The 13,623-nt window shown below is 42.9% G+C and overlaps 1 protein-coding gene across 1 annotated transcript; it reads right to left on the reverse strand.

Moving 5' to 3' along the window:
• Positions 1-5,013: 5,013 nt before the first annotated feature.
• LOC124278264 lies at positions 5,014-5,999 on the reverse strand. The gene is made up of 3 exons (XM_046713985.1): positions 5,907-5,999; positions 5,562-5,762; positions 5,014-5,421 (listed from the first exon to the last, which is right to left on the reverse strand). The coding sequence occupies exons 1-3, from the start codon at positions 5,997-5,999 to the stop codon at positions 5,014-5,016; spliced, it is 702 nt and encodes a 233-aa protein (XP_046569941.1).
• Positions 6,000-13,623: the final 7,624 nt, after the last annotated feature.

A 13,623-nucleotide genomic window follows, 5' to 3' on the forward strand; every position in this document is an offset into this window, starting at 1 on the left:
TGGTTTCCCACGCCGTGATGTTGCTGGGGTATTGCTAAAAGCGGCGTAAAAACATACCCACTCACTCACTTCATCGTTTCAACTTGAGGAGAGCCCAGTGTGTCGTCAACCACCTTTGTTGATCCAAATACTAGTTTGATAAACCAAGGTGAATAATCGGGACGAAGATTCGAACCCATGATCATCGGATCCTGGTTAGACTATCGACTCAGTCACAGGGCCACCTGTGTCCTCTAGCCCGTAGAGATTCCCCAATAAATTATGTCGTCTTTGTAAAGAGCAGCCACACGGATCAGTGTCCAGGCTAGCAGCCTCAGTTGACAACGTATCATTATATATTTCAAGCGTTCAGAATATTGATCACTGGATTGTCTGGTCCATATTCGACAATTTCGTGGTCACCGCCAGATGGCTGAGAGTGGGGGGTAAACAACAAACTAACCTGCTCCCTCTCACATTATCATAATTCAAGGTTACGGCGTGTCGCTGAAAGACGAACAGTTGTTATATTCACCTAAAGTCATCATGACACAAAACAGCCATGCTTCCATCCGAGTCGTGCATATCATTCTCCAGTCTCTGTTATCGCAGTATGTAAACCTGCAGATCAAATTATGATCGTATGTACTAAACGTCACTGACTGTAAAGGTAAGTATTGCAATATAACTGACATATGTTGCCAGTGCGAAAGTGAAATGTATGTCACGATGTCAAATGCGTCCTATGTACAACACAAACACACAGATGCATATAAGTAAACGTGTACTTACTGTAAAACTAGCGAGTATCTTCACGTCAACACAACAAACTCGTTTCCATTTGCACAAGCCATACGCGTTCTCAAGGCCGATGTAGTCCAAGTCATGCTATATTTAACCCACACACGCCTGTGTTATGTGAGACAGACGAGTATCGACTCCACTGTAGGCAACGCAGACAATACGGTGGTCCGTGGATGTCGTCTAGTCGCGGTGCGATTGAGTTGTCAGTTACGTCACATGTCCTCTACTGCAGCTTATCTACTGTAGTTTTACTATATATATATATATAGCTAGTTGACCATGGTGCTGCAGTTCGTCCGAGAGCACGTGTCTACCGAGATCTGGATGCCTCCGACTACAGGAGCAGCTGACCAGTGTACGTGACCCTCTTCAGTTTCTTGATGACGACAGGCATCTCCTGAAGTTGTCCGACAGAAGTGTGAAGTCACTTTAACCGAGTAGTTATCATGTGGACATATCACTGTGGACATTACTGAAATTGACTGTGTGTATCAGCATTGAGTGTGTATATGATCATATTAGCAGTTAAAAAACAACTACTAAAGCCAACTAAAGTAACAAATTAATTGAATATCTAGAACTGTTCTTGTTTTCTTCATTAGTTTTCGTCATCACTTTTCTGTTCACCTAGTGGACAGGGGCCCCGTTCTTCAAAGCGATCTCAGCGCTACGACTGTCGTAAGTCTATGTTAAAGTATGGGAGTTACGATCACCATAGCGCTACGATCGCTTTGAGGAACGGGACCCTGGTCTAGTTTACTGCAAGGGATGACAAAATCAGTCATGCATACCCACCGCAGCCAACAGACCATAACGTGTTGACGTAGCAGTGGTGGCAAATTGAGATGTAGGCGAAATGGAACTGAACCATCTTATGTAAACGGTCAAGGTTACGTGTTACATGCAAACTTACAATCGTACTTTTTATCAGTGTGTTAGTGGACTGAGCGGGGCGGCGGGGTAGCCTGTGGGTAGAGTGAGCCACTCGTCACACCGAAGACCGGGTTCAATTCCCCACATGGGTACAACATGTGCATCCCATTTTTGGTGTCCATCGCCGTGATATTGCTGGAATATTGCCAAAAGCGGTGTAAAACCATACACAGTCGTTGGTTCCATCCACGGCCGCGTCGTTCTGAAAGACGTTAAGAGATGGTACTTGTTGTTACCTTGACTGACACTCATCACTAAGGGGATGAGACAAGGACTGGCTGACTCGGAGTCGCTGCCCTCTGTCTTAGTGCTGTATTCGTAATGAAACAGAGGCACGGTATGTCTTAATGATATTACTTAACATGCATCGGACCTTTCCATCTACAGTTTCCATACTAAAAATATTGGTTTCCTGAGACGAAGATCAGAAAAAAGCTGTTTTCTCTAACCATTTAGTGTAACTATTCTTTTTAAAAAACTAGATACTGTGAGAAGAGAATTTTAGTTTAAGCATTTTGTCTCCTGTAAAATGTTTTCAAAGCCCCCTCTCGCGAGGTCTCATTGCTGATTACGTGACGTCGTTTGTAATTCATTGTGTTGTGACCCTGTTCTGAAAAAAAACCCATTCACTTACTTTCCTCTTTGTCAAGATAACGCTTGCATTAGGGATTTGGGGGATTTACCTGTTTTCTCAGTAAATGCACAATGCACAACCTAGAAGCATATACACAATTGTTCCGGGTCAATTGTGAAACAATATCACCGAACAATGTTATGCATAGGTCGCGTTAACTAGTACAAATAGTTTCCCGTTCATATGTATTTGAAATTACCAGGAAAGAGGTGTAACATGTTAGTTTCGCTTGTAACGCAAGATTGAAAACCCTACCGCGAGTGGTGTAGTGTTATGTCCTGTATGGGTTTCCATACGCTGTATGCCGTGACGAATGTTAGGGAGGTGTGCTGTGTAACATTGGTCTGGCTCTCTTTCTGCTGTGCTCATTCAATATATCAGTAACCTGAAGGTATATTTCACAGTATCAGTATGTGTTTTTTAAATATTTTCGTTGATAGTTTCCTGTCACAAGTATTGTATTTATTGACTATATTTCTAAAAACAACATAACCTACTTTCGGTTTGAACAACTGGCGGTGGATCGATTTTAAATGTAACCGGTGACCATATCAGTAATTGTCGGGATAATGTCAGCTATGTATACCATCGGCGGCGTTTGTATTGAAGTTGTGTGATTTTGTGATAGTACCCTGCACTGGTCTCCTATAACAAATAGCGACAGCCAGACAAATCGATAAGGCGTTGCCGTTCAGCTGTACTGACGGGCGTCCATAAGGCGTGCCAGATACCTGTGATCTTGGGTTCGAATCCTGATTCTCCCTGATATCGTTATTAGGTTTGTCGGTGTCTTAGCATGGTCTTGGGTTTCCCCAAGGTGTTAAACGTCTGAGACCTCAGTTCTCACCTGTGATCTTTGGGGGTTGCCTCACACATCAAGCCGACACGCTGGAGAATTAGAGTTATGCCATTCTCCCGCACTTACTCATATCGCCAATGTTTTATGTAGATACCTTATCCATCCATCCATCTATCCATCATCCATCCATCCATACATCCATACACACATACACACATTGGTAATGTAAAGGCACCTGATAGTAAACCTATTATTAATTATCAGAGATATAAACAGAATCTTAAAACTAAGTAACTCCACTGCTGTCTGGTTAACGTTTTTCTCCAGACACTTCTGCACCAGCTAATATGAAACCCTCTCTGCCTCCCCTTCATAACATTTCAATTTCATATTGAGATCGTGTGGATCTTTATTCCAGTGATTGTCAGGATGAAATGAAGGCATCGTGTGATTGTGTGCATTGTGTCAGAGGGAGATGCCCACCTTATCGAGACTTTAGCAAGAGGTCAGCATGAAACTATCATGTGATTACATGCCAGAAGTTAAAGACGTTATGCGCGTCATGGTTTATAGCGGTCGCCGAGGACAGATAACGTACGTTTTGAGAGAGGGTATGTACGAGTGCTTCGCTCGTTAAACATCACAATTTTGCCTCTGTTGCTTGACAGGTGAAGCCTATATCAGGGACCAGAATCGGTGGGTGCCGTTGTTTAAACGTCGCGTGGACGTTGAATATATGCAACCCATTGACATATTGCACATCGACGTGAACCTGGTTCCCAGGGCTAACTGGTGGTATGATCAGAGGTGACCTGTCTTTAACAGGTTCGACGCCGGGGCGCCGATTTACGGTAGTTTATCACGCTGCAGGTACTTGTTATGTTTCGTACATCGACCACATGGTTTTGTTGTTACTATGGATTGAAAGCCCTGTGTCTTGTCTTTCAAGTCATGTGCAACACGTGCGGGTGTCGTCACGTTTTCTCATCCTTAAAGCCACCCGAAGCTCAGATTTGATATCCCAAGGGTTTGATCTCTGCATCCCGCTTGCACTAATTGTCTCACACCCGGAGAAAGAAACATATGCACACATATCATATATGAAAATGTTGCCACGTGCATGAAGCACCTGTGATTGTCACGGGGTTGACGTGGGTCACCTGATTGGCCATCTGTTATAGACATGTCTTTTTTACCAAGAAAAGAGTCTTGTTGGGCGAGCATCTGTTAAACGTCGCGTGGACGTTGAATATACATAACCCATTCACTTGTTGCACATCGACGTGAAGCTGGTTCTCAGGTTAACTGGTGGTATCATCAGAAATGACCTGTCTTTAACAGGTTCGACGCCGGGGTGATTTAAGCCCGATTTATGGCAGTTTTTCACGGTGCAGGTACTTGTCATGTTTCGTACATCGGTTCATTCGCACGAAGGCGAATTTTTTCGGCGCGTATAAACATTGAGCGAATTTCGTTTCCGCCTTCATGCGAATGGTGGTCCTCAACACGAACAATAGGGAACTGAGTGTTTGTTTAAGCTCCCTCGATGAGGGCGAAGGGATAATTCGAACAAGTAGAAAACCAAACTACTATTAAGTTAAGATATTTTATTCAAGGTTATGGATCTTCATTTGTTCACATAGTGTACAAATTAAACTACATACATATACAAGCACACACGCACAGATCGCCATTTTTTGTTATGATATATATTATGTTATGTTACATTGATTAAAAAATGGACAAAATATTCTTACTTATTACACATATATACATATGACTAGATTAACTTTATAGATTGGAAATACTAAATGGACAAATATTCTAACCATATACTCATTTAACAAAGTACAAATCACAATATTTAGGCAAGTCTAAGAGCATAAGATGCTCTGACAGCGTAGTCGAAGACAGAGAGGTCTAGGGATTCCAGCCTGGTTTTCAGGTCATCCAGCTTTCTTTGCAGGTCCCGGTACCGTTTCTTTTTGGGTGGGAGGCGTTGCCCTGCCATGTACTGAACCAAGTACACTTCTGTTGTCTTATGTTCATCCAACAAGAAGCGAATCAGCTCGAATACATTGGGATGGGCTTTCCAGACAAGTTTCTTAACTCGCCCATGCCAACCCTCCAAATTGTTGTTGGTTCTTGGACCGAGGGTCAGGTAATGGTTCCATGATGTCATCGGGAGACTACCTACGATCCAGTCGGCCAATTGATGACATCGGTCGTCTTGTGGCATGTCAGCTACGTTTTGGAGCCATACATCTTCAACCTAAAACAAAACCAATGGTATAAGAAAAACGACATTGTAATGTAATAAAACGTCATTATTTACAATACGTATGAGAATTTGAATAATACAGTTTATTATAATGCTATTACTAGAAGATATATCGAGATGAAACTACTTACATCAGCCAATGGCACCAGAGGCAATACAGCACAGAGTCTGACGAAGTGGTTGACGTCGGGGTTGTTGCTGTACTCAACCTTCAGTCCAACTTGTTGCGTCTTCCTCCATATGCACTGAGTAAAGTGAAAATAACAACCTTTCCACTCTATACCCGGGAAAACAACCTCCACGGCATTCTTAGCTGTCACTTCGAAGTCCATCTGTAACAAAATAATTAAAAAATAATATATAGTGACAGATAACACAATTTTTATATCATCGATACTATTATCATTTATTGCATAATAAATATGGCAATTCAGTTGTTCAATTACCTGGACACAATCTGGTTGAAGACAAAGTACCCTTGCTTCAGCAGCGTCTTTCACGAGTCGCAGAGCTCTCTCATAGGTGAGATGCTTCTTGTCGTGTAGCAGCAGGAACACCAACGGCACCATTCTCTCAACAACTACGGCATGTAGCGTGTAGAGTTGATAGAAGATGGTGGGGACAACGTAGAATGTTCCATCCTCATACCCGCCGTGATGTAGCTGGAATATTGCTAAAAGCGGCGTAAAACCAAACTCAGTCAGTCCATCCCCATATATGGTCTCAGCTGCGCAGAGATGCTCAAGGTTGGCAGTGAAAGAGAAGCCGAGAATCTTGTCGTCGTCTCCGTTATTACATGATGAGGAAGCTCTCGCCGCTGTCAGTTGTCTGGAATTGCTCGGGAACGACAAGGTCTTTTCGATGGGTAGGCGTGGGAGGAAACGTGGACCGACGGGCTCAATACAGGGCATCTTTCTTGACGTGGAACGTCGGCCAGGGAGCGGTTGGAATCGGTCCAGGGTCCATCTCAGAGAGCGCGGACTTCCTCCTCGTACAGAGCTGGGAGAGGATCCATTGTCGTCTTGGCTTTCTTCTTCAGCGATGCCAAAGTCTCATGGATTTAAAACAAATGAAATTATGACATTGATATAAATACAAATATAAAGGTACAATATCAATACTAAACGATTTTATGTGAGTATGCATTCAAATTCCCAATAGTTATTTTCATCCTATTCTAATGTTATCTATACATGCGTCTCCACTGATTTATGTGCAATTATTGAACAAAGTGAATTATTGAATATAAGTGAAATGTTTTAGACACATACCTAGATGCAATTATGAACCGGGCTAAGGTTGTGTGTGGATTCGCCTCGTAACGGTATATCTCGCTGTGTCGTTATCTTCCCTGAGCATTTCTTCGTTGTACATCTCCAATACTCAACATCATTTGCCCCTCACTTTCCTATCTTATACATGTAATTTCCTACACAGAGATATCTACCACCTCTGGAAGTGGGAAGATACTTGTACTCAACTTGCGCATTAGCCATGATGATAGTGAGAGTGAAGGGAAAGCTGCAAACCAACCCATTTATAGGAAACCTTTATTGCATTGTTTTTATTGTTGTAAAGAAATGTTCACCAACAACAATTCACCAACATGACAAGATGAGAACTGTTCACCAACATGTTCAGGTGGGTAAGGCGATAATCCTTCCCTAATCCCTTGTGCATACAATGTAAAAACAACACCAATCATCAAAGAGTACCGCTTTTCGCCTTCCCGCGAATAGCCGAAATTAAAAATTCGACTTCGTGCGAATACCCCCGTACATCGACCACAGGTTTATTTTGTTACTATGGATTGAAAGCCCTGTGTCTTAGCTTTCACGCCATGTGCGACACGTGCTGGTGTCGTCACGTTTTCCTACCCTTAAAGCCACCCGAAGCTAAGCCCCATGCCTGAGACGGGAGTCAAAACAGCTCAGATTTGATATCCCAAGGGTTTGATCTCTGCATCCCGCTTGTACTAATTGTCTCACACCCGGAGAAAGAACCATATGCATGCATATCATATATGAAAATGTTGCCACGTGCATGAAGCACCTGTGATTGTCACGGGGTTGACGTGGGTCACCTGCTTGGACGTCCACATCCATTTGGCCACCCAGATAACACCCAGGTTTGATCTGTGCATTAAGCAACCAATCAACGATTGGCGCTTTCAGTCGTAATTCCCGCCACTTGGTTGGCTTCCGTCTCACTCAGAAACTCTCGGATTAGGCATTACAATCAAAACATCAGAGCAAAGCTTGTATGCCCCACCCAAACAAGTGCCTCTGCAAACATGACACCAATCAAGGCTCAATTGAAGACAATGTTGTGAGTAAGAACTCACCATGAAGCTACTTTAGGAATGTATGTTGTGTGAAGGTAACCTTTAGTAACAAACAATAAGAATTAAATATCACAAAAACCGTGTCTCCGTTTTCTCCTCACATGGAAATAAAGACAATACCAAGGCTAAACGCAGCGATGAAAACGTTTTATTCATCCTTCCAGACAGCATCAAACTAGGTGCAAACATAGCAAAATTGAGTTCGCCATCACACCAGGGGGAATTAAAGACAATACCAAGGCTAAGCGCAGCAATAAGAACGTTTAACATTCACCATCACGCCAGGTGACAAATTATCCAGGCTAGTTCATAGACATTGAAAGCATGTGCCCCTCACCTGGGAACAATACTGCCAATGCCTCGGCTGACCGACTGAATTTATAGAACTTGATCCAAGTGTAGAAAATCACTTGAGCCAAGGATCATATTTCAGTTTCACATGCCCGACTTTACTTCGATGTATACCCCTCTTTATTTTAATAGTATTATTGGTTCTTTGTTTCTTGTTCTTATTGTTTATTTTACGTTTTAACCTTCTTTGTATTAATGCTTTTTAGCTTTAAATTTATGTTTTTGCGGTTTGGGTTAGTGATTTAACTTAAAGTGAAGGCCGTAGGCTTTTAGTTTAAATTTTATGTTATTTCGGTTTTGGGTTAGCGTTTTAGACTAGAGACGGAAGGACTTACTGCCTTTTCACGTTAATTTTATGTTATATCGGTTTGGGGTTAGTGTTTTAGTTTAGAGAGAGACGGTGTCAACTTGTACTATATTTTTGCATTCCCCATTTGTATGACCAACATGATAAGGACGAAGCATTTGTGCAACACAGCCCTATACCCAAATGGATACCATAGCTCACGAAGGCAATACCCAATTACATAATGGACAGATAATTCAAACATGTCAGCACAAATAAATAATACGAAACATGAAACCTGGAAGGATACAACTTTGATTTCAAAGTCTGATTGCTGTGAAGGCGCAGTTGAGTCTACGTAGGAAGGTCGTCGAGATCTCCCTGATTTCTTCAGGTATTGTTGATAATGGCAGTGGAGCTGCCACATGTGATGAACAACACATACTACACTTTACATCAACATGCATAACAAACGTCAGAAAACGTCTGGCATGTCATGCCCTCGGGTCTACCCATCGATTGGGTGTCTCACATATATAGCTGTAGACTCTACAGCAATAGACCTCTCCTTTCCCATATGCCACACCTTAGGGAATTGCAAAGATTTGACACGGCAAATCATGCACAGTTACCGCCAAGTGGCCTCTGAGCCACTGCCGAGACTCGAGCTGGTTTGGGTGCGCCAGCCACCATTTCGCCACCATCGCCTCTCCTCTAAGGGTCGCCCCTTCACCCCTATGCCACACCAGCATTTCGTCCTGCTTCCAGCAAAACATCACCACCGTTTGCGCTTGCTTACTGCCAAGTCGCCTCTGAGCCACTGCCAAGACTCGAGCTGGTTTGCCTGCGCCAGCCACCATTTCGCCACCATCGCCTCTCCTCTAGGGGTCGCCCCTTCACCCCCTATGCAACACCAACATTTGAGCTTGCTTCCAGCAAAGTCACTTTTGAGCCACCTGTCAAGACTCAGTCTGTTTCAGTTCTGCTACACCATGGCTGTTCATTGAGCATCTTCGAGAGAATGAATGATGAATAGCACGAGCAACGTCGCGCGCCGTTACACAAGCTAAGTCAACCAAGTGCTTGATCATGGTGGAGGTCGGAATTATCCCTCTATGCACTACCATCTATCCGACCTCCGTGGGCAGACGTGGAGGGCAGAGTCGCAATTTTCACATCGCCGTGGCCGTCGCATCGTTGTGGCCGGGGAACAAAGGCAAATTTCCGAGCCAGTGGCCAACCTGGCTCCTTTCCCCGAGTAAAGAATACCCCGTCAATACGTTGGAATGTTAGACATTCGCCTGAGAGTACTATGCATTTTAAAAAGTTAATAAATACTTTAAGAATTAGAAAAATGCCGTTTTGCATGCATCTCCGCCACTGAATGGGCTTTCTGGCAATATAAGCCAATTTGACTTCTGACTTTGGAAACAAAAGTGATATAGGATTTTCTGCAGAAGTATAGCAAAAAATTTTTTCTAACAAATTGTGCAATATATATTTTAATGTTCAGGATAGATCAAATCACCGTTCACCACCGTCACCGACGTCAAAAGAGCTTTCTAATGATACCAATACGGGTATTTTGCAGATAGGTATAACGGATTTAGAAGTAAACAAAGACGTGATAAGGCAAAGCCTGAACAAAGGCTGATATGAAAGGCCGCCGACACAAGAAGCGGCGCTATAAACCGACGTGTGTAACGTCTCAGCACAACGTCGCCCATGTCCGTGTTATACGTCGTTTGAAGTGTACTTTCCAGGGCTTTCGACTGCATTAGACATATTGAAACTCGGGCCATGGACATTGACAATATAGCCGAAGTGAACATCCGCTGATGGCGGAGGTGACACGGACACCAGAAGCGGCGGCATATTCAGATGTATGTAGCACCTTTGAAAAATGTCGCACATGTACTTGTTATACGTCGTTAGAAGGGCATTTTAAAGGGTTTTCAAATGCATTATAGAAATGAAGATCGAACGAAGGATAGAGAAATTATAGCCGAACACTACATGCGCTCATGTCTGAGGTGACACGACACCAGAAGCGGCAGGAACTTCAGATGTGTGTAGCACCTTTGCACAATATTGCACATGTACGTGTTATACGTCGTTAGAAGAGCATTTTAAAGGGCTTCCATATGAGTTATAGAAATGAAGGATCGAACGAAGGGTATAGAAATTATAGCGGAACTGAACATGCACTGATGGTGGAGGTGACACGGACACAGAAGCGGCGGCAACTTCAGATGTGTGTAGCACCTTTGCAAAATATTGCACATGTACGTGTTGAGAAGCATTTTAAAGGGTCGTGAAGGATCGAACGACGGATATAGGGAACACTTCATTTTAAAGCGGCATTTTCAGATGTGTGTTAGCTTTGCAAAATATTGCACATGTACGTGACGTCGAAGGGCATTTTAAAGGGGTATTGTTGTATTGCTGTTATGGTTAGATTCCAAACTATTGTACTTTTTAGTTCTGTCAAGCATATTCATTCCTGTATAGCTCAACTATCTTATGTTGCACAACAACATATTACATATTTCCAGATCCCACATGAATGATCTTGCACATGCACTATAGATGTAAATATTAACGCTGCCGGTATAGCCGGTGTACAGATTCATCTAAATTCCGCCAATCTATATCACGTCCCATATATTTTGCAGTTCGCACATTAATACTTATATAGCTCCACAACTGAATGTGCAACATGTGCGTATTATACATTGTCTAAAACACGCCTTAAATGGCTTTCAAACGCACTGAGGTGATGTGTAAGAGTAGTAGCCGTTATATCATGACTGCATGATGTTGGCGAAAAATTGCTATATCACAGAAGAATTGAACTTCAGATGTGATATGAAACATACCGCGGGTAAAATTACACAAAACATCACGTCGGAGTTTCAATCTGGACTGGTTACCAGGGGCAGCACAATATTCACGTTTGCATATTTGGAGAGAGCGTTTGCTCAGGTTTCCAACAATGTATAACATGCATAGATATGACAAAGTAGAAGGCTTCCAAAATGCAATGAAGAAGGCGACTTCCACCGGAGGCTGGGTGGAACAAATTTCTTCCACCGGGACCTACGTGGAAGAAAAACACACAGCTTAAAATCACAGAAACCTTAATTGCTCGGCTATAAATTTGCATAAAAACAAACGGAAACATTCTCCGTGTAGCTCCAGGATCCAGCTATCGAACGACACGCAGCATGCGCGTGTAAGGCGATTTATGCAGCTCCCATGGGAGCCGTGCTGAAATAGGTGATACAATGGGCGATACGGTATGTTTCATATCACATCGTATCAACATGGTGTGGGTGAGTTATATAAGGGAGGCAACTCGTACAGGAATTCTTTTATCTTAGCTAAACGATTCCTTTTGGCAATGAAATTATGTATGATTGTTTATTAAATCAAGTCAATGTGTTGGGCGCAAATAGGCCTCTTATTGGCCAACGTCGCCCTAAAACTATAAAACCAACCAACCAACCAGCTAAATACACCCTGTTCACTGAATGCCTACACAAGTCGAGAGCGGAAGGTCGCGGGTTCGATCCCCGACCAAGTCATACCAAAGGACGTTAAAATAGGGTACTTGTTGGTCCCTGCCTGGCGCTCGGCATTAATGGGTACAACAAGGACTGGTCGGCTCGGAGTCAGTATAATGTGTCTAAGTGGGGTATTCATGTTCACTGCGGCATGGTATCTCAGTGAGCTAGCACTATAAAACCAGCTTAAGTCTGGGCTATTACAAGCAGCCGCACATACACACGCATGCACGTCGTCATATGAGCGAAATATTCTTAAGCACGACGTTAAACCCAATTTCACCTAAACCTCACCCGCCTACACAAGTGTTGTTGATAAGGACGTATCACCTCTTTGTGACCAATGCAGTTATAACACGTCTGAAACAGTTCCACATTATCTGCCGGAGTGTTCCCGCTGCGTTAACAGACAAAATCGTAGAAGTGCGGTGCTCAAGAAAAGTAATACATTCTCCCTTCCTGCAATATTGGTCCCTGGTATGGTGATCTACCTTCAGTTGTTGGCGATCTCTAGCCTGTTTTTATTTTGTATTGTCCAAATAGTGTTATCTGTTTTAACTTTGCACACTAGTTTTAGTTGTAATTGTGATATTCTAGTTGTTTTACTGTCCTTCGTCGACAGGTTTTTATAATATACATATATTCCATTTCAATGTCAAGTATGTTCTCGTCACGATATGGCTGAGATGTTGCCGATGTGGCGTTAAATATTAACTCACTCACTCACTCCTGCAGTATTTTTTGGTTTGATTTTTGCCTTTTCTTAAATATTTTTGGATGATTTTGTGTTGTTTTACGAAAACAAAACTTTGTTGCTTGATGTTTTAATCGGCAGAGGATACTGTCACTTCATTCAATTATCTGAAGAAGTTGAATTCATTTTTATACATGATAACTACAATCGTTCGCAGTTTCTCTACTTATATTAATTATAGTTCAACTTCCATTAATGTCTTGGGCGCAAATGGACCCCACTTCTGGTCGATGTCGCCCTTTTATCATACCACCACCAGCAGCAGCAGCAGCAAAATACATATATACGCATGCCACGTATGTGAGAATATCTTAATATGTATATTTGGAGTATTGTTGTCAGAGTGGTTCCGTGCGGGTGACAGTTATTGTTTATCATTTTAGTCTCTTCAATATGCGTGCAGTGCTTGAATACTGCCACTGCGCTGTGAAGATGGAGCACCAAGGGCAGTGACTGCATTTTCTCCGACGCTCTTCTGGGACGTCCTCCGAGTTTTTCTCTTAACCATTGTTTGATCCCGAGTCAGAAGAGGGTTTTCTGTATACCAAAAGGGGCGGTGGGGTAGCCCAGTGGTTAAAGCGTTAGCTCGTCACGCAAAACACCCGGGTTCGAATCCCCACATGGGTACAATGTGTAAAGCCCATTTCTGGTGTCCCCCGCCGTGATGTTGCTGGAATGTTGCTGGAAGCAGCGTAAAACCAAACTCTGTCAGTCAGTCAAAACGTAAATAATTAAAGGTTACCCACATTAAATGGCATAGCCTACGCGAACTTACACATTATTTCCATACTCTACTACAATATACATACACATCACACAGGCAGAGGGGTGGGGGTTTGCGCACACCCTACTCAACTTGGATACGATGTCTTGTGTCAACCAAGCCAGCAAA

This window comes from Haliotis rubra, unplaced genomic scaffold (genome assembly GCF_003918875.1).
Source record: "Haliotis rubra isolate DU_JTF1 unplaced genomic scaffold, ASM391887v1 Scf1060, whole genome shotgun sequence".
Lineage (NCBI taxonomy): Eukaryota > Metazoa > Mollusca > Gastropoda > Lepetellida > Haliotidae > Haliotis > Haliotis rubra.